The sequence below is a fragment of the Cyprinodon tularosa genome, unplaced genomic scaffold (genome assembly GCF_016077235.1).
Source record: "Cyprinodon tularosa strain WSP-4 unplaced genomic scaffold, ASM1607723v1 ctg144, whole genome shotgun sequence".
Lineage (NCBI taxonomy): Eukaryota > Metazoa > Chordata > Actinopteri > Cyprinodontiformes > Cyprinodontidae > Cyprinodon > Cyprinodon tularosa.
The window spans coordinates 1,260,652-1,286,878 of record NW_024038265.1 but is presented as its reverse complement, the minus strand read 5'-3'; the positions used below and the strand labels follow the sequence as shown (position 1 = coordinate 1,286,878).

At 32.7% G+C, this 26,227-nt stretch overlaps 1 protein-coding gene across 2 annotated transcripts in view; it reads left to right on the top strand.

The window, feature by feature from the left end:
• Positions 1–26,227, top strand: part of LOC119779227 (short transient receptor potential channel 4-like) — a 59,976-nt gene extending 33,749 nt beyond the window's left edge. For both annotated transcript variants that reach the window (XM_038278815.1, XM_038278814.1), the window contains 9 exons: positions 17,311–17,656; positions 18,125–18,264; positions 18,365–18,565; positions 18,648–18,769; positions 19,121–19,316; positions 19,405–19,599; positions 20,691–20,732; positions 21,063–21,152; positions 24,193–26,227. In XM_038278815.1, coding sequence (XP_038134743.1) covers positions 17,311–17,656; positions 18,125–18,264; positions 18,365–18,565; positions 18,648–18,769; positions 19,121–19,316; positions 19,405–19,599; positions 20,691–20,732; positions 21,063–21,152; positions 24,193–24,834 — 1,974 coding nt within the window. In that variant the 3' untranslated portion in view covers positions 24,835–26,227. The remainder of the gene's footprint in view (positions 1–17,310; positions 17,657–18,124; positions 18,265–18,364; positions 18,566–18,647; positions 18,770–19,120; positions 19,317–19,404; positions 19,600–20,690; positions 20,733–21,062; positions 21,153–24,192) is intronic.

Here is a 26,227-nt window from a genome sequence, read left to right as displayed (position 1 = left end):
ATCAAAAGAAAGACACTTCATTATAACGCAACACCACCTCTCCTTGTTTGAGTGCCTCCATTTTATGACATCACCCCTGCAGCCTAGTATCACTCCACTTTTTCCCTCTTCTTTAGGAGGGGTGGACAAAATGAGCGAGTTCTCACAAATTATAGATGTCTTTTTGGGACTCACTCACAACCGGAAAAAAAAATGCAATAAACACCCGTGGTCACCGTACAGATTAGGTGCTAAAAGAGTCACTTGGTCTGAGTAGAAATGATGGCGTTCTGCTCAGGATTCAGAACAAAGAGATCAGAGGTCCATAGAAGTCCTGAAGGGAAATCCAGAACAGTGTCAGGAATCAGTTCCAAGTCCAGTTACCAGGCAGAATCCAGCAGGAGTCTGACGAAAGATTAGGGAGAAAGATCAGAACAGGGACAGGCAGGCTCAGAGATCCAAAGGCAGAACGGGTCAGAATAAGGCAATCGGAACAACAAAGGTACGCTAGAAAACTCTCGCCACTGCCTGGACAATAATCTGGCACTGATGACTGGTTAGAGGGCGGGTTAAATAGAAGCTGGAGCAGGTGGAGCAGCGGTAATGAGAAACTTGGCGTAACTAGGCAGGTGAAAGAAATGAGCAATTAAGCCAGTCATCTGCGCCAAGATCATGGAACTGATAATGCAATAATTACGCAAAATACCAGTTTTTGCATGTTTTTGCTAAGGAAGATTGCCATTTAACATTGTTAAATGCAAAACATGTTGTTGAAGTGCTAGCCTACTATCCAAAATAGCTTTGTTTCACTTTACATTAAAATATTATCTTTATATAGTAAACTCTTGCACATTTTAAAGATTTATCATTAATAAAAGGTTTTAAGCTCAGATTTGTAACCAAGATTATGAATAACTGAATAATTCCTGCTGACCCCAACTAGACTGAAATATACACTATAAACAAAAACAATATAGATTTCTCTTGTTCCTTTTACAGTCAGCTTACCAGCTAGGCCAAATGCATAATTGTACTTTAAAAAGCAAACTTATTCTTAGAGTATTTTTTCTTATCTTTATTCTTTTCTTTCACTCGTTTTTTAAACAAACACAGAAGCTCTAATTTGCAAGATATTAAGTCTGAATGTGAGGTTTATCTCATATACCGTTTTTAACTGTGCATAGTCATGAAAAGGTGCCTGGTTTTGACCCTTCACAGAATAAGGGATATCTCTACCAATTAACCTTTAGATTATACCCTCTAAGGGCACAGGATTGATTTGTGTTGTATTCATTATCACTTATCTGTTTTTTGGTTTCCTTGTATGTTTTACTTTAATGTGCTCCCAGGGCCTAGAAAGGCTTCTTCATAATGATCTAAATACAAATCTCCACAGGAGTAACTAAGCTCCTTCAGCTCTCTGCACTTACTTTCAGCAGGAAGTCAAGCCAGATAGATTTTATCAGAAACAAAATGAAGATACTATCTGATATCCTATTACTCAAATTGCCACAGGGGTTTTCTCTTCTTTGGTCATATTTTTAATAGCAAAAAGATGGGTGTGCATTGTGGAAATAGTAGGAATAAAAATAGCTTCCTCTCTAATGCTTATAAAAATCAGAGGCGAATATTGAGATGCTATCAATTTAAAGGGACACTATGCAACATTTTTCAGTTAATTAATGTGTTCCATAACGTTATGGATGACTAAATGAGTCATTTCAGGTTGAACAAAGGTATTCTCGGCCGCCCTGGTGGTCTGTGGGGGAAATACTGCACTTGCAACTGCAGGAGCACCGACCCGCACCCACAGGCTCAGAAGTCTCGTGAGAGTCAGTCTTGCTTTACGGCGAGAACTGCTACACGCCCCCAGTTAAAAGCATTCTCGTTGCTAGCACAGTGGCAATCTTTGTGCAGTTATGCTACGTTCACGCAGCAAAATCGCGTCTACTGCTTCCTTTTTGCTGCTTGTACCAGTTAGTTCTGACGCGTGGCTGAAGCAGCTTTGCTGCTCTGGCTGTGCGGTGCAAAAGTGTGTCTGAGGCGCGTTGGGCGGAGCTTCACTATCCTTTCTCTGCCTTCCAGCTATATTTGCTGTGATCAGTGGGAATAAAGTAGTTTTAATATGTGTTTAAGTGAGAAAATACACCTGAAAACGTAATCTGTGCAGTCAGTTCATTCAGATTATTATCCTGCCTTCAATATTTTTTCTGTCGGAGCCGCTCAGACCCCCACATACCAGCGGGGCGCCGACAGTATGGATCCCTTCATCAGCAGCGATTCACCGCGGCAGCTGGTAGGTGTTTTTCATCTAAATAATCCAAACTGCATATTCTGCCGGCAGATTTCTGCATTTTAAGTTAATTTAGGCGTCAATAAACTGTTTAAGAGGAGAGATCATCAGCGCTGTGTCTCTCTCCCTGCGTTAAACGCACCCGACGCGCTGCTTCAGCTGCTCAGACGTGCTGCGCCTGGTGCTCAAAACGCGCCGCGGGACCTTTTGCTGCGCCTTGACACGCGTCAACCATTGACTTTGCATGTAAACTCGCTGCTTCTGTCGCGCCAGCTACGTCCAGTGTGAACGCAGCGTTAGTCATTCGCTGCTAAGCTCAAAACAACCGCGCCTGGCTTGACGGAGAAACCAGGAGAACAGCTGTGCATATTTACGACAGTGCACTTTTACTTTCGCCCTCTGGAGGGAACTCACTGGAAAATCAACACCGGTTGCATAGTGTACCTTTAATAGGCTGTAGTTTAACATTGCCCTCTTGTGATTTCTCATAAAAACTGCAATCTGGTGTTTTAGCTTTTTAATAGTTCCATTAAATTCCACCGATAGGCTTTAGTAACCATTAAAGCTTTATTAGCTCCTAACAAATTTGTCTGATTAATGTGTAGATTTTGCAAACAAGAGGGAGTCATAGATGCAGCTGATCTCAATGCAGTTTTAAAAAGAATCATGCAAGTAAATCCCCATTCAGAACAGTATTTTCTAGAACACTAAGTTCCTGTTTTCACAATTATTTGTTTCATTAATAGCTCTGCTAAATGCCTTGGATCTGTTATGGTGATCTAGAAGATGACTTACATTTGGGTACTTAGGGAACTAAGATTTTGTTTGAGTCATGTCATAAATGCCTTGAACTATTATAATAAAATATTAAAAGTTCTTTGGATCAGAATCTTTTGTGTCATGTTAAATCATACAGTCAAGAAATTCAGTGTGGAGAAGTTGGGGGTTATGAGAAACTAATGCACATGCATACTTCACTTTTTGAAAAATAATGTTGAAAGTCCTTTACTGTGAAATTAGAGTGAACTGTCTGTTTCACATACTGTTTTCAGTCATTTTAAAATTTAGTCTGAGAAGTTAACAAAAAAAACTTGTGTGAAGAAAAAAATTTGAAAAGCAATTTGTGGAAAATAAAGGGCAGGTTTGAACTTCCTTTTTTATGATAACTAGGAGATGACCCTCAAAGTTAAACAGCGCATATAAAGTTTTAAAAAGATTCCAAATGTAGACATTTTAAAGCTATGTGATGTTTATTTTGACAGTGCACATTTAAGAGGTCATGCAATACTTTTATTGCAATTGTGATTGCATTGGGTTTGATTTTCTTTTGTTTTAATTTAAAGGAATTCATGTTAAGGTTGAAAAAACTATATTTGTTCTCAGTTGTGCCAGGTGGTTCCCAAAAAACAATACATATAAAATATAGTATTAAAAAAACACAACATGCCTTTAATTTTTTTTTTCCCTTTAGAAGAGTGGGAGGACGTTGTAGGTAGATGCTTTATTCATTTAAAGCTGCAGGTAACAGGGGCGGATCTAGAAAAATATTTATGGGGTGGCAAAGGGGGGCAGGAATTTTTTAGGGGTGGCAACATATGGCATTTGTTTACACTGAATTTAATCACAGTTATCACAGTTTGGTGAGAATAGTATGTACAGTACTAGTGTTTCATGTGAAACAGTTCATATTAATAATACATCGTACAATGTGATCTCACTTAATAGGAGATAGAAGAATGATAACATTACTTCTAGAGGGGCCTTATGACAGGAAAGGTATTAAGGTAAGACACAGGTGCTGAGTCGCAGATGTGAGAGATTGACTGTCAGAGAGGCAGCTTTGCAGCATTTGACCAAGAAGAAACTATAGAAAGAAAAAGTTACCCATCAGAGATCTATGGACTGAGCTGGACGAAAGTGAGCAGAACTACACAGTAGAAATAAATGGGTCAAGGCACCCGAACAAGGTACCAGACATCTATGTAATGTTTACTCTGAACACACATTTACCCCATTGTTCCTCAGTAACTTGACATACAGCAGTTAAGGCAACATGAAAGGGACATTTCATGCATGTAAATATGCTGTAAATAGAGCTGTATATCGAGGACTAACTCCGCCATATTTAAAAATAAATACAGAAATAAATAAATGCTCAATAAATAAATAAGCATACAATTATTTGCCACCAAAAATACAATCAACAAATAAATGTAATTAGAAATTATATAATAATGGCAGGCAGAAATGTTAAAAGGGCAGGCAGAAAGAAATAGCGGCGAAGAAATAACTAGGGTTAAAAAAATACAAAGGAAGAATAAAACAGACAAAAATATGATAACATGCACATAAATAAATACTTAAAAATATAAGTAATTAAAAAATGAAGTTGAAGATAATAAATGACAAAAAAATAAATAAGGTAAATATTAAAAAGGCAAAGAAATAAAGAAGCCAATTAAAAGAGTTATATACCTTTATGACTAGCTGTATAATTTAATTTCTACTTACATTTATTTGTTGTTTGTATTTTTGGTGGCAATTAATTGTATGCTTATTTATTTATTAAGCATTTATTTATTTCTGTATTTATTTTTAAATATGGCAGAGTTGGTCCTCCATACTGCTGTATCAACAAATCAACAAAAAGGCGGGTTCTGTATGTTACATCAAAATCTCCATAAATCTGAAAAGAAGCAACATAAAAATACATTTTGCTTGTGAGTAGGTTCATACGGGTCATTTCTGGATAGTTTCATACTATATATACAAAAAAAGAAACAACAACACTGCTTCATATTAAGCAGGATTTACACCAGTATCACATTTTTAACTTTTAACACTTTTGGTTTTATTAAAGGAAATATCAGATTTTCTCAGGAGCCAAAACAAAATGTAACAGCTCTGTAAAGGCTCACCAGAGAGCATAACATAAAGTTAACATGACTATAACAGCTGAATGCGGTGATTTCCATATTGCTCAGCAAAACGCTTCACAACTTTATTTAGATCCAAAGCCTTTGTGCGTTTTGATTTGAGTTCAACCAAACTTGATAGTCTCTTTTCTGCCATAGTTGACCGCAAATATGTCTTTATGAGCCTGAGACGTCAGGCCTAACTAACATCATAGATAGAGAAATAACGTTCTGCAACCTGATTTTTATGATCTGTAAATCAGCCTTGCAGCAATGCTAGCAACATTGTGCTTTCATTATGATTTCATTTCTCGATAGATAGTTGATCAATTTTTACCTGTTTCATCCCGTTTCTCCTCCCCCCATGATCACTGGCTCCCTCGCTTTGCCCCATTCGGTTTTCAAAACAATCAGTCTCAGTCGCTCTCGCGTCATCTCGTGCTGCATTCACTGCAGTCCGACATTGGAAATTAGCGGTCGTAATTCTCAAATGATCCATAATTTATAAGCCTCGCCACCCCTACCGCCAACTGGGGTGGCAAGGCTGTCATTTAGGGTGGCATTTGCCACCCTATGCCACCCCAGTAGATCCGCCTATGGCAGGTAAACTTTTCCTCACCAAAGTTGGAAGCATCTGCACTCACATGGCAAAAAGCATTTCTTTTACGGGCACTTATGGAAAGATGATGTTTTGTGCAGAGCCAGTTTCCAAACTGTGTGAAAAAGCCACCTCAGGCAAATTTGGCACTTTACTCCAGCAAGCTTTTCTGAGTGACTGTGACAAGCAAAAGAAGAGGCAACATCACATTGATGTTCGTCTTGTTTAGGCTCTCTCACTTGGGAAAAGGGAAAAGAGGACGAGCTTTAGAGTAAAATGGAAAAGGGGCTCTAGAAAACTCATGAAATATCACAAAGAAAGACAATCCTAGCAGAATAAATTTGACTCTTCTCACTTTTTAAAGGCTGCTTGATGATTTGTTTATTAACTCTAATAATGTCCATACAACGTATCTTCATCTTTTATCCTTTAATTTTTATCTAGAATCCAAAAAAGCTTGCTATGATTAAGTGGTGTTTTCAGGCAAACTGTAAATACTAACTTTACACTGCAACTTAAACCTGCACAACATTTATGGTGTAAAAAAACAACAATCTGGCTCAAATTTGGAATCATGCTTTAAAACTCAAGCCTAGCAACTTAGGTCTCATAAACAATCTTTGCTATATAGTTAGAAATAGAAGTGAGCAGGTAAGTGCAGTCCGTCTGAGAAAGTGATTATCACTCCAAGTTGTTAGAGGGAATACAAGTAGCTGACTGTTGTGTTAATATCATACAAAGTACTGCCCTTAATGTTCCTTAAAAGTTCACTGTAAAAGGAGCTCCCAGCTGCCTCTAGTGCCTCTTTATTTGATGCTATCACTGAGCACGCAGTTGCAGTCAATATGGCTGTCAGAGATGCAGCGAGTCTTCCATTTAGGGTTGTGTCTGTAATAATGGCCACACATTTATTGTTACACTGAGCACAATTGTCAATTACTTTATTTGTAAAAAAAAAAATCTACAAAATAACAAACACACTTCCACATATGTAATATATGTGGGAAAATTATAATGGGTATATATATATTTCATATATAATATATATATATATATATTTATACTCATATATATATATATTTATATATATATATCCAACATTATATAATATATTTATATATTTACACACTGTAAATATTTATACACACATATATATATATACACACATATATATTTATATATATATTTTATATATATATATACACACATATATATATATATATATATATAATATATTTTACACACATGATTGTATATATATATATAAACACAATAGTTATATATATTATATATTTATATACACACATTCTATATACTATACATATATTATATATTTAAGTATATACATTTTTTTATATAAATATATAAATTATATATATAACATATATACATATATATATAAATATATACATATTATAGTATATATATATATATTTATATATATATATATATTTTATATATTATATACACATATATATATATATATTATATATTATATACACACATATATATATATTATATACACTTATATATATATATTATAACACACATATTATATATATATATATTATATATTATAACACACATATATATATATATTTTTATATAGTTTACACATATATTTATATATATATTTTTTTATTACATAAAATATATTTATATATATTCATATATATATTTTATATATACATATATATATACATATATTTATTTATATACTACATATATATTTATACATATATATAGTATTATATATATTTTTATTTATAGATATATACATACCATTTATATATATTTACATATATATATTTACACATATATAACACTACTATATATATACTTTTATACATATATACAACACCATATTATATAATATATATATATATACACATATATATATAATATATATATATATAATATTATATATATATATATATATATTATATATATACACATATATATATATATATATATATATATATATATATAAATATATATATATATGTATCATACATAATATATATATTTATATTTATATATTATATATATATAATTATTAAACACATATTTATTTATTTATATCATAATATATTATATATATATTATAGACACAGCATATATATATATATATATTAATATATACACACATATATATATATATATATATATAAATATTAAAGTATATATATATATATATACACCATTATATTTTTTATATATATATTTATTATATATATTTATATATATATATATATATATATACACAAATATATATTTATATATATAACCACTATTATATATAATATATATACACACCTATATATATATAATTTTTATATACTTCCTATATATTATTACACACTTATATATAATATTTTATATATTATACACATATATTATATATATATATATATATATATATATGTATTTATATAACATTATATTATATATATATATACATTATATACATATATCAATTTATATATTATATTATATATTATTATATATATAATTATATATATATATATATGTTACTATATATATGGTATATTATATATATATATATGTGTTATTATGTATATATATATATATATGGTATGTATATATGTATTTAATATATTTATATGTGTGTAATATGTATATTATATATGATATATTGTGTGTATATATGTATATATATGTATATTATATATATTGTGTTTTATATATGTATATATTATGTATATGTATATATATATATATGTATATATATTGTTATATATATGTATATATATATGTATATATATGTATTATATATGTTATTATATGTATATATATGTATATGTGTGTATATATTATTTATATGTATATGTTTATATATATATATATAAAGTATATATATATATATCATATATTATATTTAATGTTTGTGTATATATGTATATATATAATATTTATATTTGTATATGTTTGGTGTATATATATATATATATATATATATAGATGTGTATAGTCTGTGTATATATATTATATATATATATCTGTATATGTGTGTGTGGATTTATATATATATATTTATGTATATGTTGTTATATATATATATATTTATATATATATATGTATATGTTTGTTGTATATATATATATATATATGTTTTATGTGTGTTGTATATTTTATATATGTAGATGTGAGGTATATATATATTTGTATATGTGTATATAAATATATATATATATGTATATGTTATATATATAATTATTTATTATATTTATGTGGTGTATATATATATATGTGTGTATATATAATATATATGTTATATATGTATATATATATATATGTATATCTAAAATTATATATATATTTTTATATGTATATATTATATATATATGTGTATATTGTATGTGTATATATATGTGTATATATAGTTATATGTGTATTATTTATGTATATGTGTAATATATATATTATTATGATATAATGTATTATATTATATATATGTGTATATTATGTGTATATATTGTATTTGTGTATATTTATATATATATTATGTGATATATATATATATATGTGTATATTATATATATATATGTATATTATATATATTATTGTATGTATTTGTGTATATATATATATATGTTATGTGTATATATATGTATATATATGTATATTTATATATGTGTGTATATATGTATATATATGTATATATATATATGTGGTGTATATAGGTATATATAGTATATGTGTGTATATATGTATATATATGTATATATATATATATGTGTGTATATATGTATTATATGTCTATTATATATATATGTATATATGTATGTATATATATATGTATATTTTATATTAATATATAATTTATATATATATATATTTATATATGTGTGTATTATAGTATATATTATGTATATTTTTGTAATATATGTATATATATGTATATGTATATTATATATATATATATGTATATATATATATGTATATATATGTATTATATATATGTATTATATGTATATATATGTATATATTGGTATATATTTGTATATTTTATGTATATATATATATATATGTATATGTGTATATATATATATATAAATATATATTTTATATATATATTTATATATATATATATATATATATGTATATGTGTGTGTAATCTATATATATATATGTATATGTGTATATTAATATTTATATTTATATAGTGTTATGTGTATATATAGTATATATTATATAGTATGTATATGTGTGTGTGTATATATATATATATATATATGTGTATATATATATATAATATTTTAAATATATATATATATGTGTGTATATATATATATGTGTGTATATATATATATATCGTGTGTATATAAATATATGTGTGTATTTATATTTATATGTATATAATATATATATATGTATATATATATATGTATATATATTATATATATATATGTGTGTATTTATATATATGTATATATATGTGTAGTTTATATTATATATATATATATGTTGTTATATATGTGTATTAATATGTGTATATATATGTATATTTATGTATATGTGTATAATAGTTGGTAGTTATATATGTAATATTTGTATTTATTTATATTATATATATTATGTATATATATATATGTAAAGAAATATATTATATATATATGAATATAAATATATATATATGTAGAATGAATGAATTAGATATATATCCATATATATATGTGTAATACTATCATATTTATATATGCTAATACTGATATACTACATTCGCTATACTGCTCATCTATGTGCTACCGCTCTCATACTATATATCTCTACTGTACTACTATATCTTATACTATTGCTGCTATTACTATTTCTACCTCATAGTATGCTATTGTGTATATATATTATGTATACCTATATATATATATAAAAAAACTATGTATTATTAGTATATATGTATAAGTGTATATAGATATGTATATTGTGATATATATATGTATATGTATATGTGTATATATATATATATGTATATGTTTATATATATATATATGTATATGTGGTTATATATATATATATGTAAATAATATAATATATATGTATACGGTGTATATATATGTATAGTGTATATATTATGTATATGTGTATATATATTTTATGTATATGTGTATATATATTTTTATATGTATATGTGTATATATATTATATCTATGTTATGTGTTATATATATATATATATATATGTATATAGTATATATATATATGTATATATATATGTATATATATATATGTATATTGTGTATATATATGTATTATATATATATATATGTATATAATATAATATATATTATTGTGTGTGTGTATATATATATATATGTGTGTATATATATATATTTTGTATATGTGTATATATTATTATTATATGATATGATGTATATATATTTATATATATGTATTTGTGTGTGTATATATTTATATGTGTGTGCTTATATATTATATGTGTGTATATTATATGTATATATATATATGTGTATATATATATATGTGTTGTATATAATATATATATATATATATGTGTGTGTATATATATATGTGTATATATATGTCGTATTATAAATGTGTATAATATAATATATATATGTTGGTGTGTATATATATATATATATGTGTGTATATCCATCCACCGGCCATTTTATTAGGTACACCTGTCAACTGTAGTTTCACACTTAATTTCTAAGCGCCAATCATCAAGGCGGCAAATCTCAGTGCATTTAGGCATGTAGACATGGTCAAGAAAATCTCCTGCAGTTCATAACCGAGGCATCATTTATGGGGAGGGAATGTGATTTGAGTGCCTTGAACGTGGCATGATTGTTGGTGCCAGAAGGGGCTGGTCTGACGTATTTCAGAAAACTGCTGATCTACTCGGATTTTCACGCAAAACCATCTCTTGGGTTTACAGAGAATGGTCAGAAAAGAAAGAGAAAAAAACATCCAGTGAGCGCAGTTTGTGGCGGAAATGCCTTGTTGATGCCAGAGGTAAGAGGAGAATGGCAGACAGTTCGAGCTGCTAGAAGGGAAACAGTGACTCAAATAAACACCCGTTACAACCAAGGTGGGCAGAAGAGCATCTCTGAACGCACAGTACGACGAACTTTGAGGCAGATGGGCTACAGCAGCAGGAAGAACCAGACCGGGTGCCACTCCTTTCAGCTTAGAACAGGAAAATGAGGCTACCAATTTGCACAAAAGCAATCGAAATTGTACAACAGAGGATTGGAAAAACGTTGCCTGTCTGATGAGTCTCGATTTCTGCTGCGACATTCGGGATGGTTAGGGTCCGAATTTGGCGTCTACAAAACGAAAGCATGGATCCATCTGCCTTGTATCAACGGTTCAGGATGAGTGGTGGTGGTGTAATAAGTGTGGGGAATATTTTCTTGGCCCTCTTTGGGCCCTTGGTACCAATTGAGCATCGTTGAACGTCCACAGTCCTACCTGAGTATTGTTGCTGACCATGTCATCCTTTATGACCACAATGTACCCAACTTTGATGGCTACTTTTCAGCAGCGATAATGCGCCATGTCATAAAGCTGTAAATCATCTCAGAACGGTTTCTTGAACATGACCAATGAGTTCACTGTACTCAAATGGCCTCCAACAGTCCCCAGATCTCATCCAATAGAGCATCTTTGGGATGTGGTGGAACGGGAGATTCGCATCATGGATGTGCAGGTGACAAATCTGCGGCAACTGTGTGATGCCATCATAGAGGAATGCTTCCAGCACCTTGTTGAATCTATGCCACCAAGAATTGAGGCAGTTCTGAAGGCAAAAGGGGGTCAACCCGTTACTAGCATGGCGGGTACCTAATAAAGTGGACCCAGTGTTGAGTGTATTATGTGTATATATATATGTGGTATATATATATGTGTAATATATATAATGTGTGATATATATTATATATATATATTATTTATATAGCATATTATATGTATATAGTAATATATATATATAGTATTATATATATATATATGTGTATATATATATATAATATATATATATGTGTGTGTATATATATATTATATATATATGTATAGTGCTATATATATATATATTGTTTAGGTGTATATAATATATGAATATATGTATATATCGTGTTGTTTATATATATATATATGTATATGTGTATATATATATATTTACTATATTTATATATATATGTGTGTATACTATAATATATATGTATATGTGTTTATATATATATATGTATATGTGTATATTTATATATTATATATATATATGTGTGGTAATATATATATTTATATGGATATGTTATTTATATATATATGTATATGTTTATGTGTACTCTATTTATATATGTATATGTGTATATATATATATTATATATGTATATGTGTAGCTATAATATATATAATATTGTATATGTGTAGTATGATATATGTATATGTGTCTATATATATATATATATGTATATGTGTATATATATTACAGTGTGTGGTCATAAATTCGGAATATCATGCAAAAAAAGTAGATTGATTATCAGTAATTCATTTAAAAAGTGAAACTTGTTTATTATATTCATTACATTACATACAAACTCATATATTTCAGATGTTGTATTTTGTTTAATTTTGATGATACAAATGACAACAAATGAAAATCTCAAATTCATCCATATCAGAAAATTAGAATATTGTGAAAAGGTTCAAAATTGATGGCCCCTGGTGCCACACTCTAATCAGCTTAATTAACTCAAACCACCTGCAAAAGCCTTTAAATGGTCTTTCCAGTCTAGATCATAGGGGCCTACACAATCATGGGGAGACTGCTGACTTGACAGTTGAACAAAGACGACCATCGACACCTTGCACAAGGAGGGCAAGACACAAAAGGTCATCGCTAAAGAGGCTGGCTGTTCACAGAGCTCAGTGTCCAAGCACATTAATAGAGAGGCGAAGGGAAGGAAAAGATGTGGTCGAAAAAAGTGTACAAGCAAGAGAGATAACCGCACCCTGGAGAGGATTGTGAAACAAAACCCATTCAAAAATGTGGGGGAGATTCACAAAGAGTGGACTGCAGCTGGAGTGAGTGCTTCAAGAACCACCACACACAGACGTATGAAAGACATGGGTTTCTGCTGTCGCATTCCTTGTGTCAAGCCACTCTTGAACCACAGACAGCGTCAGAAGCGTCTTGCCTGGGCTAAAGAGAAACAGGACTGGACTGCTGGTGAGTGGTCCAAAGTCATGTTCTCTGATGAAAGTAAATTTTGCATTTCCTTTGGAAATCAAGGTCCCAGAGTCTGGAGGAAAAGAAGAGAGGCACTTCATCCACGTTGCTTGAAGTCCAGTGAAAGTTTCCACGTCAGTGATGGTTTGGGGTGCCATGTCATCTGCTGGTGTATGGTCCATTGTGTTTTCTGAGGTACAGGTCAACGCAGCCACATACCAGGAAGTTTTAGAGACACTTCATGCTTCTGCAGTGACCAACTTTTTGGAGATGCAGATTTCATTTTCAACAGGATTGGCACCTGCAAAAGTCCCAAGCTACCAGTACCTGGTTGAAGGACCTTGGTATCCATGTTCTTAAATGGCCCAGCAAACTTACTCCTGACCTTAACACATAGAATATCTATGGGGTTTGTGAAGAAGAAGATGCAATACACCAGACCAAAATTCAGAAGAGCTAAAAGCCACTATTAGAGCACCTGGGCTGACATAACACCTGAGCAGTGCCACAGGATGATCGACTCCATGCACGCCGCATTGCTGCAGTAATACAGGCAAAGGAGGCCCAAAACTATATACTGAGTGCTGTACATGCTCATACTTTTTTTTTTATTTGGTTTTTTTTTTTTTTTTTTTTTTTTTTTTTTTCCATACTTTTTTCAGTTAGCAAACATTTCTATAAATCTATGATTTTTATTGGTCATTCAGTAATATTCTTTTTCTGATATGAAGAATTTGAGATTTCATTTGTTGTCATTTGTAATCATTCAAAATTAAACAAAATAAACAGCTGAAATAGAATGTCCCGATCCAGGTTTTGCACTTCCGCACTCGATCCGATATTGTTTTTGGACTTCCGATCCGATACCGATACTGGCGATACCAGCCTATCGAGCATGTATTTAAGTTTAAGTTAAAGTATTTGGCCTTAGTTGTCAAGACTAATGTTGAAAAGGGTTTTTTTAGTTACTCTTTATAACATCTCTAGCCCAGCTAAATTAGGTGAGATGATAAAAAACACAATGCTTGGTAACAACAAACTTACCTGTTTATTAAGAGTATTAAACACAAACTGGTACAAAATTATGAATAGCAATCTGAAATTGCACAGTGAGCAGTAAAACAGGGTAAACAAGTTAAAGGTGCTATATTACTGTAAGTTTTAATAAAAATGCAAAACAGGGGAAGACCACTGAGCGCAAAATAGTGGAATGGGATCGGTTTCAATCAGCGAAACTGGAAAATACGGAACGGATTTAAAAAAAAAAAAATGGATCGGCCATTTTACATGCTTTGCCGATACGCATTTTTTTGCCAATATCGGCGTCCCGATCCGATACGTGGATCGGATCGGACAAGCCGTAATATGAAAATATATGAGTTTGTATGTAATGTTGATATAATTATACAAGTTTCACTTTTTAAATGGAATTACTGAAATCAATACTACTTTTCATGAGATTCTAATTTTATGACCAGCACCTGGTATTATATATATATATTGTGTGTGTTATATATATATATATATTTATATATATGTGTTGTATATATATATATATGTGTATATATATATTTATTGTTGTATATATATATATTTGTATATATATTTGTGTATATATATATGTGTATATATATGTGTGTATATATATTATATATATATGTGTATATATATTTGTGTATATATATATGTGTATATATATGTGTATATATATATATATATATGTGTATTATATATCATATATGTGTATATATATATGTGTATATATATATTTATATTATGTGGTGGTAATAATTTATATATATATGTGTGTGGTATATATATGTGTTATATTGTGTGTATATATATGTGTGTATTTTATAGTGTGTTATATTATATGTTATATATATTTATGTGTGTATATATATGTATATATATCAGTGTATATATATACTATATATATGTGTATATATATATGTGTATATATATATATGTGTATATTATATTATATATGTGTATATATATATGTGTATATATATATGTGTATATATATATGTGTATATATATATATATATGTATATGTGTATATATGTGTGTATATATATATGTGTATATATATATGTGTATGTGTATATATATATGTGTATATATATATATGTGTATATATATATGTGTGTATATATATGTGTATATATATATATGTGTATGTGTATATATATATATGTGTATATATATATATTCCACATATATTACATATGTGGAAGTGTCTTTGTTATTTTGTAGATTTTTTTTTTCATAAATAAAGTAATTGACAATTGTGCTCAGTCTAACAATAAATGTGTGGCCATTATTACAGTGTGTGTGTGTGTGTGTGTGTAAATTAAAACACCCTGCTGTTTAAGGAGTTTGGCTTGTCAAACTTATGTAAGAGGAGATCAGATCAAAATGTAGTATTAAAGGCAATTACATGGAGCCTTTCGTTTCATTTTGCTCTATATTTATTTTTTAATAATGTCTGTTGTGAAAGGGAACATATTTTTTCATGAAATGTCAACTTTAAAGCCATTTTCCCTTTCCAATTCCTGTTTTTACCAGTACTGTAGTCTGCAGCTGAAGGCGAGGAATACATTCGCCCTTCTGCTTCATACCAGCACACAGATTTGGGGGGGAGGGGTCTGTGGTTTCCATGGAAACAAAGCAGCTGAATTAATGAATTGGAACCCAGCAGGGTCGGTCAGCACTTTGATATAACTACACAGCATATTATTGAACAATATTGCCTTAATCTTTAAAGATGTTTGCATGTATAGATGATGACCCATGAAGGTCACATGTAGTACATTTGAGCATTCCCGTATGTTTTGTTTCGGAACCAAAGCAACGCTTAGACCTACATGAAAAAGAAGTTGTACACAAATGATTTTAATTTGCAGTCAGGTAAAACAAACAAATGAAAATTACAGAAAAGGGTTTTGCAACTGATAAAAATGCTAACACTGTATTCATGTGGTGTAGAAACAAATGCTTCTATGAGCAGAGGTTATTTCTTTAAAAACTGCAACAAGGGTCAAGGACTGACCTTTAACTGTTTTCACTACACAAACACATCCAACTACAAAATTTGCTGCTAAAGTTACCTAATGTTGCTTATTTTAGTGCATTATTACCAGTAGATCATACTATAGGAAACAAGATAAACAGCCTACAGGAGAAAGCTCTATTCAAGCAGGTTTATTTGGAGAATCATTGCTTTGGAATAATGAATGAAAAGGTTTTTATGAGAAAATGTATAGAATTTAACTCTCATTCCCGTTACCTTTTTTCTCATTTCATTATAGTTCGTGGCTCAGCCAAACTGTCAGCAGCTACTGGCATCCCGGTGGTATGATGAGTTTCCAGGGTGGAGGCGACGCCACTGGGCAGGAAAATTCATCACCTGTGTGTTTATCGGCCTCCTCTACCCTGTTTTTGCCCTCTGTTACCTCATCGCTCCCAAGAGTCGCTATGGCCTCTTTATCCGCAAACCCTTCATGAAGTTTATCTGCCACACTGCATCGTACCTGACCTTTCTGTTCCTGCTGCTGCTCGCCTCCCAGCACATTGTCACCACAGAACAAGATAGGCAGGACCGACAGGGCCCTCCACCTACTACTGTGGAGTGGATGATACTACCATGGGTGCTAGGTGAGTATAATAGGATAGAGTGGTTGTTTTCTATTGCCTTGCAAAAGTAATACCATCCTTTGAACTGTTTCACATTTTTTCTACTTAAAAACACACATTTGAGATAAACCAATACAACATAGTGTGAAGTGGAAAATAAATGTTAAAATTCATTGTTCTTGGGATGTTTTAAATTTGTTCTCTGACCTGAAGCCCTTTTTTGATATATTTTGTATTACATTATGCTTACATTATTTTTTGCCAACAGCAACAAATACTACCTATGTATATGTGTTTCAGGACAGGTTTTCCAGAATTATCATGGATCTTTGGTTATTGCTGTTTTCTTTCCCAACACATTTCAATAAATCAGATTAGATTTGTCAAAATAATGTATCATTCCCCTTCAGCACAAATTAATGTTCTCTCAAATAAAACACCAAAAATAATGTAGAGGCTGGAATAAGATTTTATAATGTCTTTTTCTAGGATTTATTTGGGCAGAGATAAAGCAAATGTGGGATGGTGGCTTCCAGGACTATGTTCATGACTGGTGGAACCTGATGGACTTTGTCATGAACTCTCTTTATTTGGCCACTATATCTCTCAAGATTGTAGCCTACACCAAGGTAATATTTATCTTGTTATCGTAATACAACTGTCAGAATTTGTCATGTTTTGTGATCTTACTTTATATTTCATCTTTTGTCCATTTTCTTCCAAATTCAGTTCAGTGGTAATAAACCAAGGAACCAATGGGAAATGTGGCACCCTACTTTAGTAGCTGAGGCAGTGTTTGCCATTGCAAACATATTTAGTTCCCTGCGTCTCATCTCTCTCTTCACTGCTAATTCCCACTTGGGACCTCTGCAGATCTCACTTGGACGAATGCTGCTGGATATTCTGAAGTTCCTTTTTATTTACTGTTTGGTAAATCTAACAAATTTTTTTATTCCTAAAATTAATATGCAATGTGGAACTATATTTTGATATGTGTTTTTTCACTCTTCAGGTTCTTTTGGCATTTGCAAATGGGCTTAATCAGCTCTACTTTTACTATGAGACAAAGGCTTCAGAAGAGAAAGGGAAATGCAAGGGGATCCGCTGTGTAGAGCAGAACAACGCTTTTTCCACGTGGGTTTCTGCATGTGTAGAGCCAATGTGTGATACTGTGAAAGAAGGTGTCAAAGAAAGGGAGGGTTTTTTCTGTGTAAACTGTTACTGAGTGCAAAATTATTTCTGTTGCTAACAGAAACTGCAACTCCTGCCTACGTTCTTCAATGATCCCTCTCTAATGATTGTGCATTAAATACTACCTGTTACCACTAATGTAACAACCACAAACTTTTTCTTTAAGCATTCATGTGTGAGACTGCAAAACTGATGATTAGATATTTTCTGCATCTAAGCTCAATAATAAAAGCTGCTGTACTTATAAGAACAAGCAATGTACCATTACTTACAACATTTTTTGATCTCTTGAAGGTTATTTGAGACCCTGCAATCACTTTTCTGGTCTATATTTGGACTGATCAGCCTCTATGTGACCAATGTGGATCCAGACCACCAGTTCACTGAATTCGTCGGAGCCACCATGTTTGGCACATACAACATCATTTCTCTGGTGGTGCTCCTCAACATGCTCATAGCCATGATGAACAACTCCTACCAGCACATTGCTGTGAGTAAATAGTCATATGTGTGGAGAAAAAAAAATCCAAACACTCACCCAGAACATGTTTTTCTAAAATACTCCAATTTTGGTGCAGGACCATGCAGATATCGAGTGGAAGTTTGCCAGGACAAAGCTGTGGATGAGTTACTTTGAGGAGGGGGCCACCGTTCCCCCCCCTTTCAACATTATTCCGAGCCCTAAAACATTCTGGTACCTGATGTGTTGGATTAAGAGACAAGTTTGTAAGAGGACACTGACTAAGAGAACCGAAAGCTTTGGGACACTTGGAGTGAGTTGATATACAGGAAATAAACTAATGCTTTTACTTCCATAGCTATATTTAGACTTTAGAGTTAGACTTAGACAAACTTTTTTGTTTTGTACAGCTCTCATAACATTTTAAAGTGCAGCAGTGATCAAATATAAATATTGTGGGAGAAACAGAAATGTTGCAAAAAAACGCATTGATATGGTCAGTTTGATGCAGAGACTATAATATGATATATAGTTTTTTCAATGTTATGTTTTTAATCTAATGGGAAAAACTTGCACTTTTTTATACACTCCTCTTTCCTGTCACATAAAGTGAAAACAGCCTCTTTCTGCTGTTTTCACCCTCCAACATGCGGGTTTAAATAATGTAAAGAACAATAACCATAAAATAAATGTGAAAGATTAGTAATAATAATGATAGACAGTAATAATTTTATCGCATATTTCTTTCAAATACTTTTCTATATTGCATCTGATATTAGGTTTACAGCAGGTAAAATAAATAGTGAATATGCAATCATTTTTCTCAGTAAATATATTTCTAGAGGTGATATTGACATAACATTTTCACCAGATGTTGGCAACAATTCATGCAATCCACACATACAAAGAAATCCAACCATATATGTTCAGGAATTAAGTTATGTGTGATAATGTGGAATGGCATAGGGAAAAAGTATTGAACACACGATGACATAGAGGTCCAAAAAGGCATGTGAAGCCAATATGTCAGCTGAAATCTCTCAGTAATGCGAAAGCAATCCTGCAGTCCTTGTCAGTGCAAATTAATATCAGCTGATTCAGTCCCGAATTATGGTCTATAAAAAGGTGTTTCTGGTATCACACAAGAAAACACCTCATGTTGGTCAAAATAAAGAGCTTTCTCAAAGACCTTCGCAAAAATGATGCCGTGTTCAATACTCATTTCCACATTGTATATTTTACATAATTTAGCTGCAACCCAGTTTATTTTTAGTGCTCAGTGAGGCATCCTGGAATATACAAATATTGCTACCATATAACTATGACCTTATACAGAATGTCTGGATTGATTTTCTTGTATATGTTTCTTCTCCTTTCTTCTAATTTCATATAAATTTCCTGCAGAGACGAGCAGCAGAGAATGTGAGGATAAACCATCAATATCAGGTACAGAAACCTCCCTGAAAGCAAGCTGAATGGATACATAACATTAATGCGGGGTTATTGGTGTGCATTCAGGAAACTGGTTCTGTCCCTTTCAGCATTTCCAATTTTATTCTGACCACACACTGTCAGCAGGACTGACAATTACAGTCAGCAGGATATTTATTCTCATTCTCTGTGGAGGAATTCCTATTTGCACACATCCGCAGGGAATCAATATAGCATCTGCATAGATATTTTTATGGATGGATTTTATTTTCTTTCAAAATGTTTTTTGCCTTTCCTTTCTTGTAAGATTTTTTTTTTTACAAAAGCATTTTCATGTTGTTTTAGGAGGTATTAAGGAACCTGGTGAAACGTTATGTGGCTGCAATGATCAGAGATGCTAAAACAGAGGAAGGCCTGACTGAGGACAACTTCAAGGTACATCAGCTCCCCCTGAGAATGAATAACTGAAAACAGCTATACTTTGTGTTTCTATTTATAGTACATCAAATGATCACTCTCCCTGGTGAAGTAACATCTACTTGGAAAAATGCTTGTCAGAGTTAGAGTGGTAATTTATGCCATATTTTACAGATTATTTTTTTCTGACACACAGCTGTGCTATTTTAGGTTCTCTCTGACAGATCTAACCTTTTTCCTTTCCATCAGTTGTTTTTCTCATGACCTAATTAGCAGTACTATACAGTCACAGCGACAGATTTCCTTGTTTCGATGCAAGAAATATCAATATAAGTAAACAAAGGCAGCAAAAATGCTAGGACTGGACTGTGCTAGACGAAAATGTGCAATTTTACTGAGGGGTTATGCATATCACTTAAATATAGTCTTAAAACCATAGTTTATGAGAAAACAACCTTTTTTGAATCGCCTGTAAGTGGACAGTGATCAATATTGTGCAGTTTTGCCTTGAGTGACTCATGTTAACTTTTAGATTACACCACTGCACCAAAAAAATTTAAAAAAAATTTCATTTAGATAGCTTACTGAAACGTTTAGTTTAGTTATTTATTTTATTCAATAAACATAACGTAAAATGATTATTTCATGTAACAACCAAAGTCATGAATGAAAAATAGCCAAAAGAAGTCAAACGTATATCTGCCCCCATTTATAAACAATAGAGCCAGGGAGCAAGTTTAATACTGAAAATGTTTCTGTAAGTAGGTTTACTTTGTTTTATGATTTAAAGAAACTTGCATTCTTAAAGACACGTTTCAATTTTATTGGTCCATGAAGAAAATTTAAAAATTTAAAAAAATCATGCAGGGTTAGGTGGCAGGGTTGCGTAGTGTGTAGCACTGTTGTCTTTCAGCAAGAAGGTTTCTGAATTTGATTCCTAGCCTGGGGTCTTTCTGCATGGAATTTGCATGTTCTCGTCGTTCATGCGTGGGTTCCCCCCAGGTACTCTACAGTTTCTTTCTCCCACAGTACAAAAACATGGGTGCTTCTCTAAATTGTCCTTAGGTGGGAGTGTGTGTGTGTGCATGGTTGTGTGTCTCTGTGTTGCCCCCGATAGTCTAGGGATCTGTCCGGTGTTTACCCCACCTCTTGCCTATATACTGCCGGAGATAGGCACCGGCCCTACCACGACCCTGACTAGAAATAAGTGGGAGAAGATGGAAGGATGTTGTTAGAGTCAGTTTTTTTTTTTTTTTACTCGTAATCTTCTGCTTTATCCCGGACCGGTTAGACCTCGGTCCTGAGGGAGGTGTCCAGGGAGCATCCGATAAAGATGTCTAAGCCACCTCAGCTGACTCCTTTCAATGTGGAGGAGTTGCGGCTCTACTCCCTCCATAATGTCCAAGCTCCTCACCCTATCTCTACAGCCAGGCATACACTGTGTAATATTTTCAATCGTCGCACGCATCTACAACTCAATCTGTATGACGAAACCGCAGGGTTTAAAAGTTCACAGCTCATGATGCATGTTCTCACATTGTGCAGCCCAACGCTCTGATGCGACCTTACGATAGCCGACTGGATTTCAAACATGTCTGATTTTCTCCCAACGTTACGATTCTTGGTCAGGAGATAGTGATGAGAGGCTCACGACAAGGCTGCAAGTCGGACCAATTAAAACATTTTTACATGACTGGAGAATCGGCCTGAAATGCACAAAAAATCGTTGGCCGGCTTTAGGCAGAGCCAAGCCAACCTGCAGAGAAAGCTAATTTCAGTTGATTGTAACCGGGATCTCTCTCTTTCAGTCATGATCCACTTCAGACTCCACTGTGAACCGCTCCATTGGTTATAGGGGGGAACCAGCAGAACGACGTCATCCGCAAGAAGCAGTGACGAGATCTGCTGGTTCCAGCATCAGACCCCCTCCGTTCATTGACAGTGCCTAGAAATCCTGTCCATAAAGGTTATGAACATGACCGATGACAGAAAGCAGCCCTGTCAGAATCCAACATGCACCAGGAACACATCCAACCTATTGCTGGCAATGCACACCAAACCGCTGCTCTGCTTGACCTGAGACTGAATGCCCCCCTGGTAAAGGCCCCCAGACTCCGTACTCCTGAAGCACCCTTCACAAGGCACCACTAGGGACACGGTTGAGTCTCTTCTTCAGGTCCACAAAACAAATTTGGACCAGTTGGGCAAACTCCCATGAACCCTTGAGAACCCTGGAGGCTCTCTAACACGCCTCTTCAAAATTATGTGGAGGTCAGGGATAGTGTCCCTTGATTGGTAGAGTGGATGGATGGTCAACCTGGATAAAAAGGGGGACCAGTTGGTGTGTTCAAACTATAGAGGGATCACAAATCTCAAACTACCTGGAAAGGCTTATGCCAGGGTCCTGGAGAGGAGAGTCCAGCTGGTGGTTGAACCTTGTCTTTATGAGGAGAATAGTAATTTACGACTGCAATATGGTTACTTTCTCAGTCAATGATCTTTAGTTCACCTCTGAGGATATATATCTTTAATGCTGTTTGAATGAAGCTGCTTCAGTTTAAATATTTTAAAGTATGGTACCAGTAGCCTTATCCAGTGTTGGTAGAAGTAAATAAATTAAAACTAGATTCTCATTGCATCATCCTGTATCTCCTGTACCTATCTGTGATTTGGCTGATCAGCCTATTGTGATCATTAGAATATTTTTCATATAAACTAATCATTTTGGGAAGCAGATGATCATATTATCTGTGATGCTGTCTTGCAACCAGCGTTTCTTGTGCGACAGCATTTCATGTGGTAGAAGGAGTTTTTATCCTAAAATAGATTGTATTCTGAGTAAAAACTAAGGTTAAAAAGCTTAAACAAGGGGAAACAATCAAGGCATGATCATGAGGTGACAAATTTATATTTTTTAATTTTAAACAATACAAATTTTCCTTTTTATTTTTTTAAACTAGTATTTTTACACTACATTTTCTGTATCAATCGAAACATGATGATTAAAACCATGCATTAGTTGTTTTAGAGTAAACTGACTCTTTCTTTGCTTTCTCAGGAGTTGAAGCAAGATATTTCCAGCTTCCGATATGAGGTAATGGGCATGATGAAGACAGGAAAGCCTGCTCTACAGGGTGCAATGGCCAGTTGCAGTTCAGTGGAATCCAGTCTTGCTTATCCTAATTCTTCTCTCAAGATCTCTGCTGGCCTTCCAGCCAGCCAGGGAAAAGGCAAGCTCAACCGATTCAAGATCGCTGCATCCATCCTCAAACAAGCCAGTTCTCTAGCTTCACCCAGGACCTCTGAAGCATCCAACGGTCTTCTTAATGGACTATTGGCCTCAGATGAGGGCTGCAGTGGACCTTCGAGCCAACTGAGAAATTGCTCCAAAGATATTAGTGAATTCGCTTTGTTCCAGAAACGTCACTGGAGCGGTAAAGAAGTCCCTTCGGGCTCAGGGGACGTTTTGAGAGAAATGTACTCTCTGTCAGAGGAAGCCGGGGAGTCAGAGAGCTCAGACATAGAGGAGCAGAGCAAAGAAATGACTACTAAGACTGAAGAAGAAACACTGGTGAATAAACTGGGGGAAGAGTTTCCAGAAAACAAAAAAGAGTTAAAAATTAACAGCAGCCTCGAATGTGAAGATAAAGAAACTGGGGACAAGGAAAAAAATCCAGGCTCCCCAAGAAAGGATGGATAAGACCTGAAGATGCTTACAGTACCTTGCAAAAGCATTCAAATCCCATCAATTCTTTCATGCAAGAGTTGCTAAGCTGTACATTTTATTAAGATCTTATATGATAAACATACACACTCACATAAATAAAGGCCAAATAGAACATCTAAACTGAAAGACCTGGCAAAGAGAGCATTCACCAGACAGGTAGCCAAGATCAGCTGCAGAGATCCACGATTCAGGTGGGAGAACCTATTGACAAATGCATTGCGGAGAGATAGTAATAAAAACTCCTATTTTAAGTTTACAACAAACACATGTAACTTTTTGTCCTATATATACCGTGCAAACATGTATGTGTCATTGAAAACTAGCAATGCACATCATCCCCTATACAAACTCAATACACTATCATGCTGTTAGGGGGGTTCTCTTCAGCTGGAACGTCTGGCACCACTTCACAATATGTTGCCTTGGTCTAACCCTAAATGAAATATATGTTTGAAGTTGAAATGTGAAATGTACATAAAAATCAGGGGGTATGAATTTTTTTGCAAGGAATTGTATTTAGAACTACAGGCCAAGTTGTTCTGGAGACAAAAGGACTGACAATCAGAGCGGGATTCAGAACAGAATTGTTTGCCATGACTTTTGCCAAATCTGACTTTTCCCGGTTGTTGCTGAATATACGATTAACTTCAGAGACTCAAAGGGGCCATTGTTTTAAGAGATTTAGATCAGCACACTTTACTTAAGTGAAGGTGACTGAAAAATTTTTTCGCACTGCAAGGATTATCGTGCCAATCGGATCATTTCATCTTATCTGATCCTTAAAGATTATTGAAAAATAGTTGGTTCCCAAAACAAACCATACCCCTTTTATCCAACTTTATTTCCCTTGTCCTTATCAGAAATGTGCAATTTGTTCAAACTATCCTGTTTGCCCTCTCCTTATACAATCTCTCTACCTCTTTTCCTTTTTCCCTTATCTCTGCATCACCTCCCTGCATTCTTATCTCATTAGAGCAATAGACGTCTTTTTAACCTGACTTTCTGCCTTACACTGTCTGTTTCTGCACTTTACACAGTTTAAAATGGCATTCAGTTCACGGATGTGTCAAGCTCTTATCATTCACATACACTGTCGATGTTTTTCTATGCAAAAACCTTTTATTGTTATTCATGTCATGAGCTGACTTCTGTGGTGCCAGTTCATCCATAGTATTTTTTCTGATGTAGGAAATAAGAAATGTGAACTCAGCCTATCAGCCATTTTAGGCAACACATTTTCCATTTCTCATCACTCCAGTAGAAAAGTAACTTATTATTTTGATAGGAAATTTTTTTAAGATGTACTGTTAGTTGACATCAATGGAAATCATTTAAAATAGGTCAAAATAAACTTTAAAACTTAAAA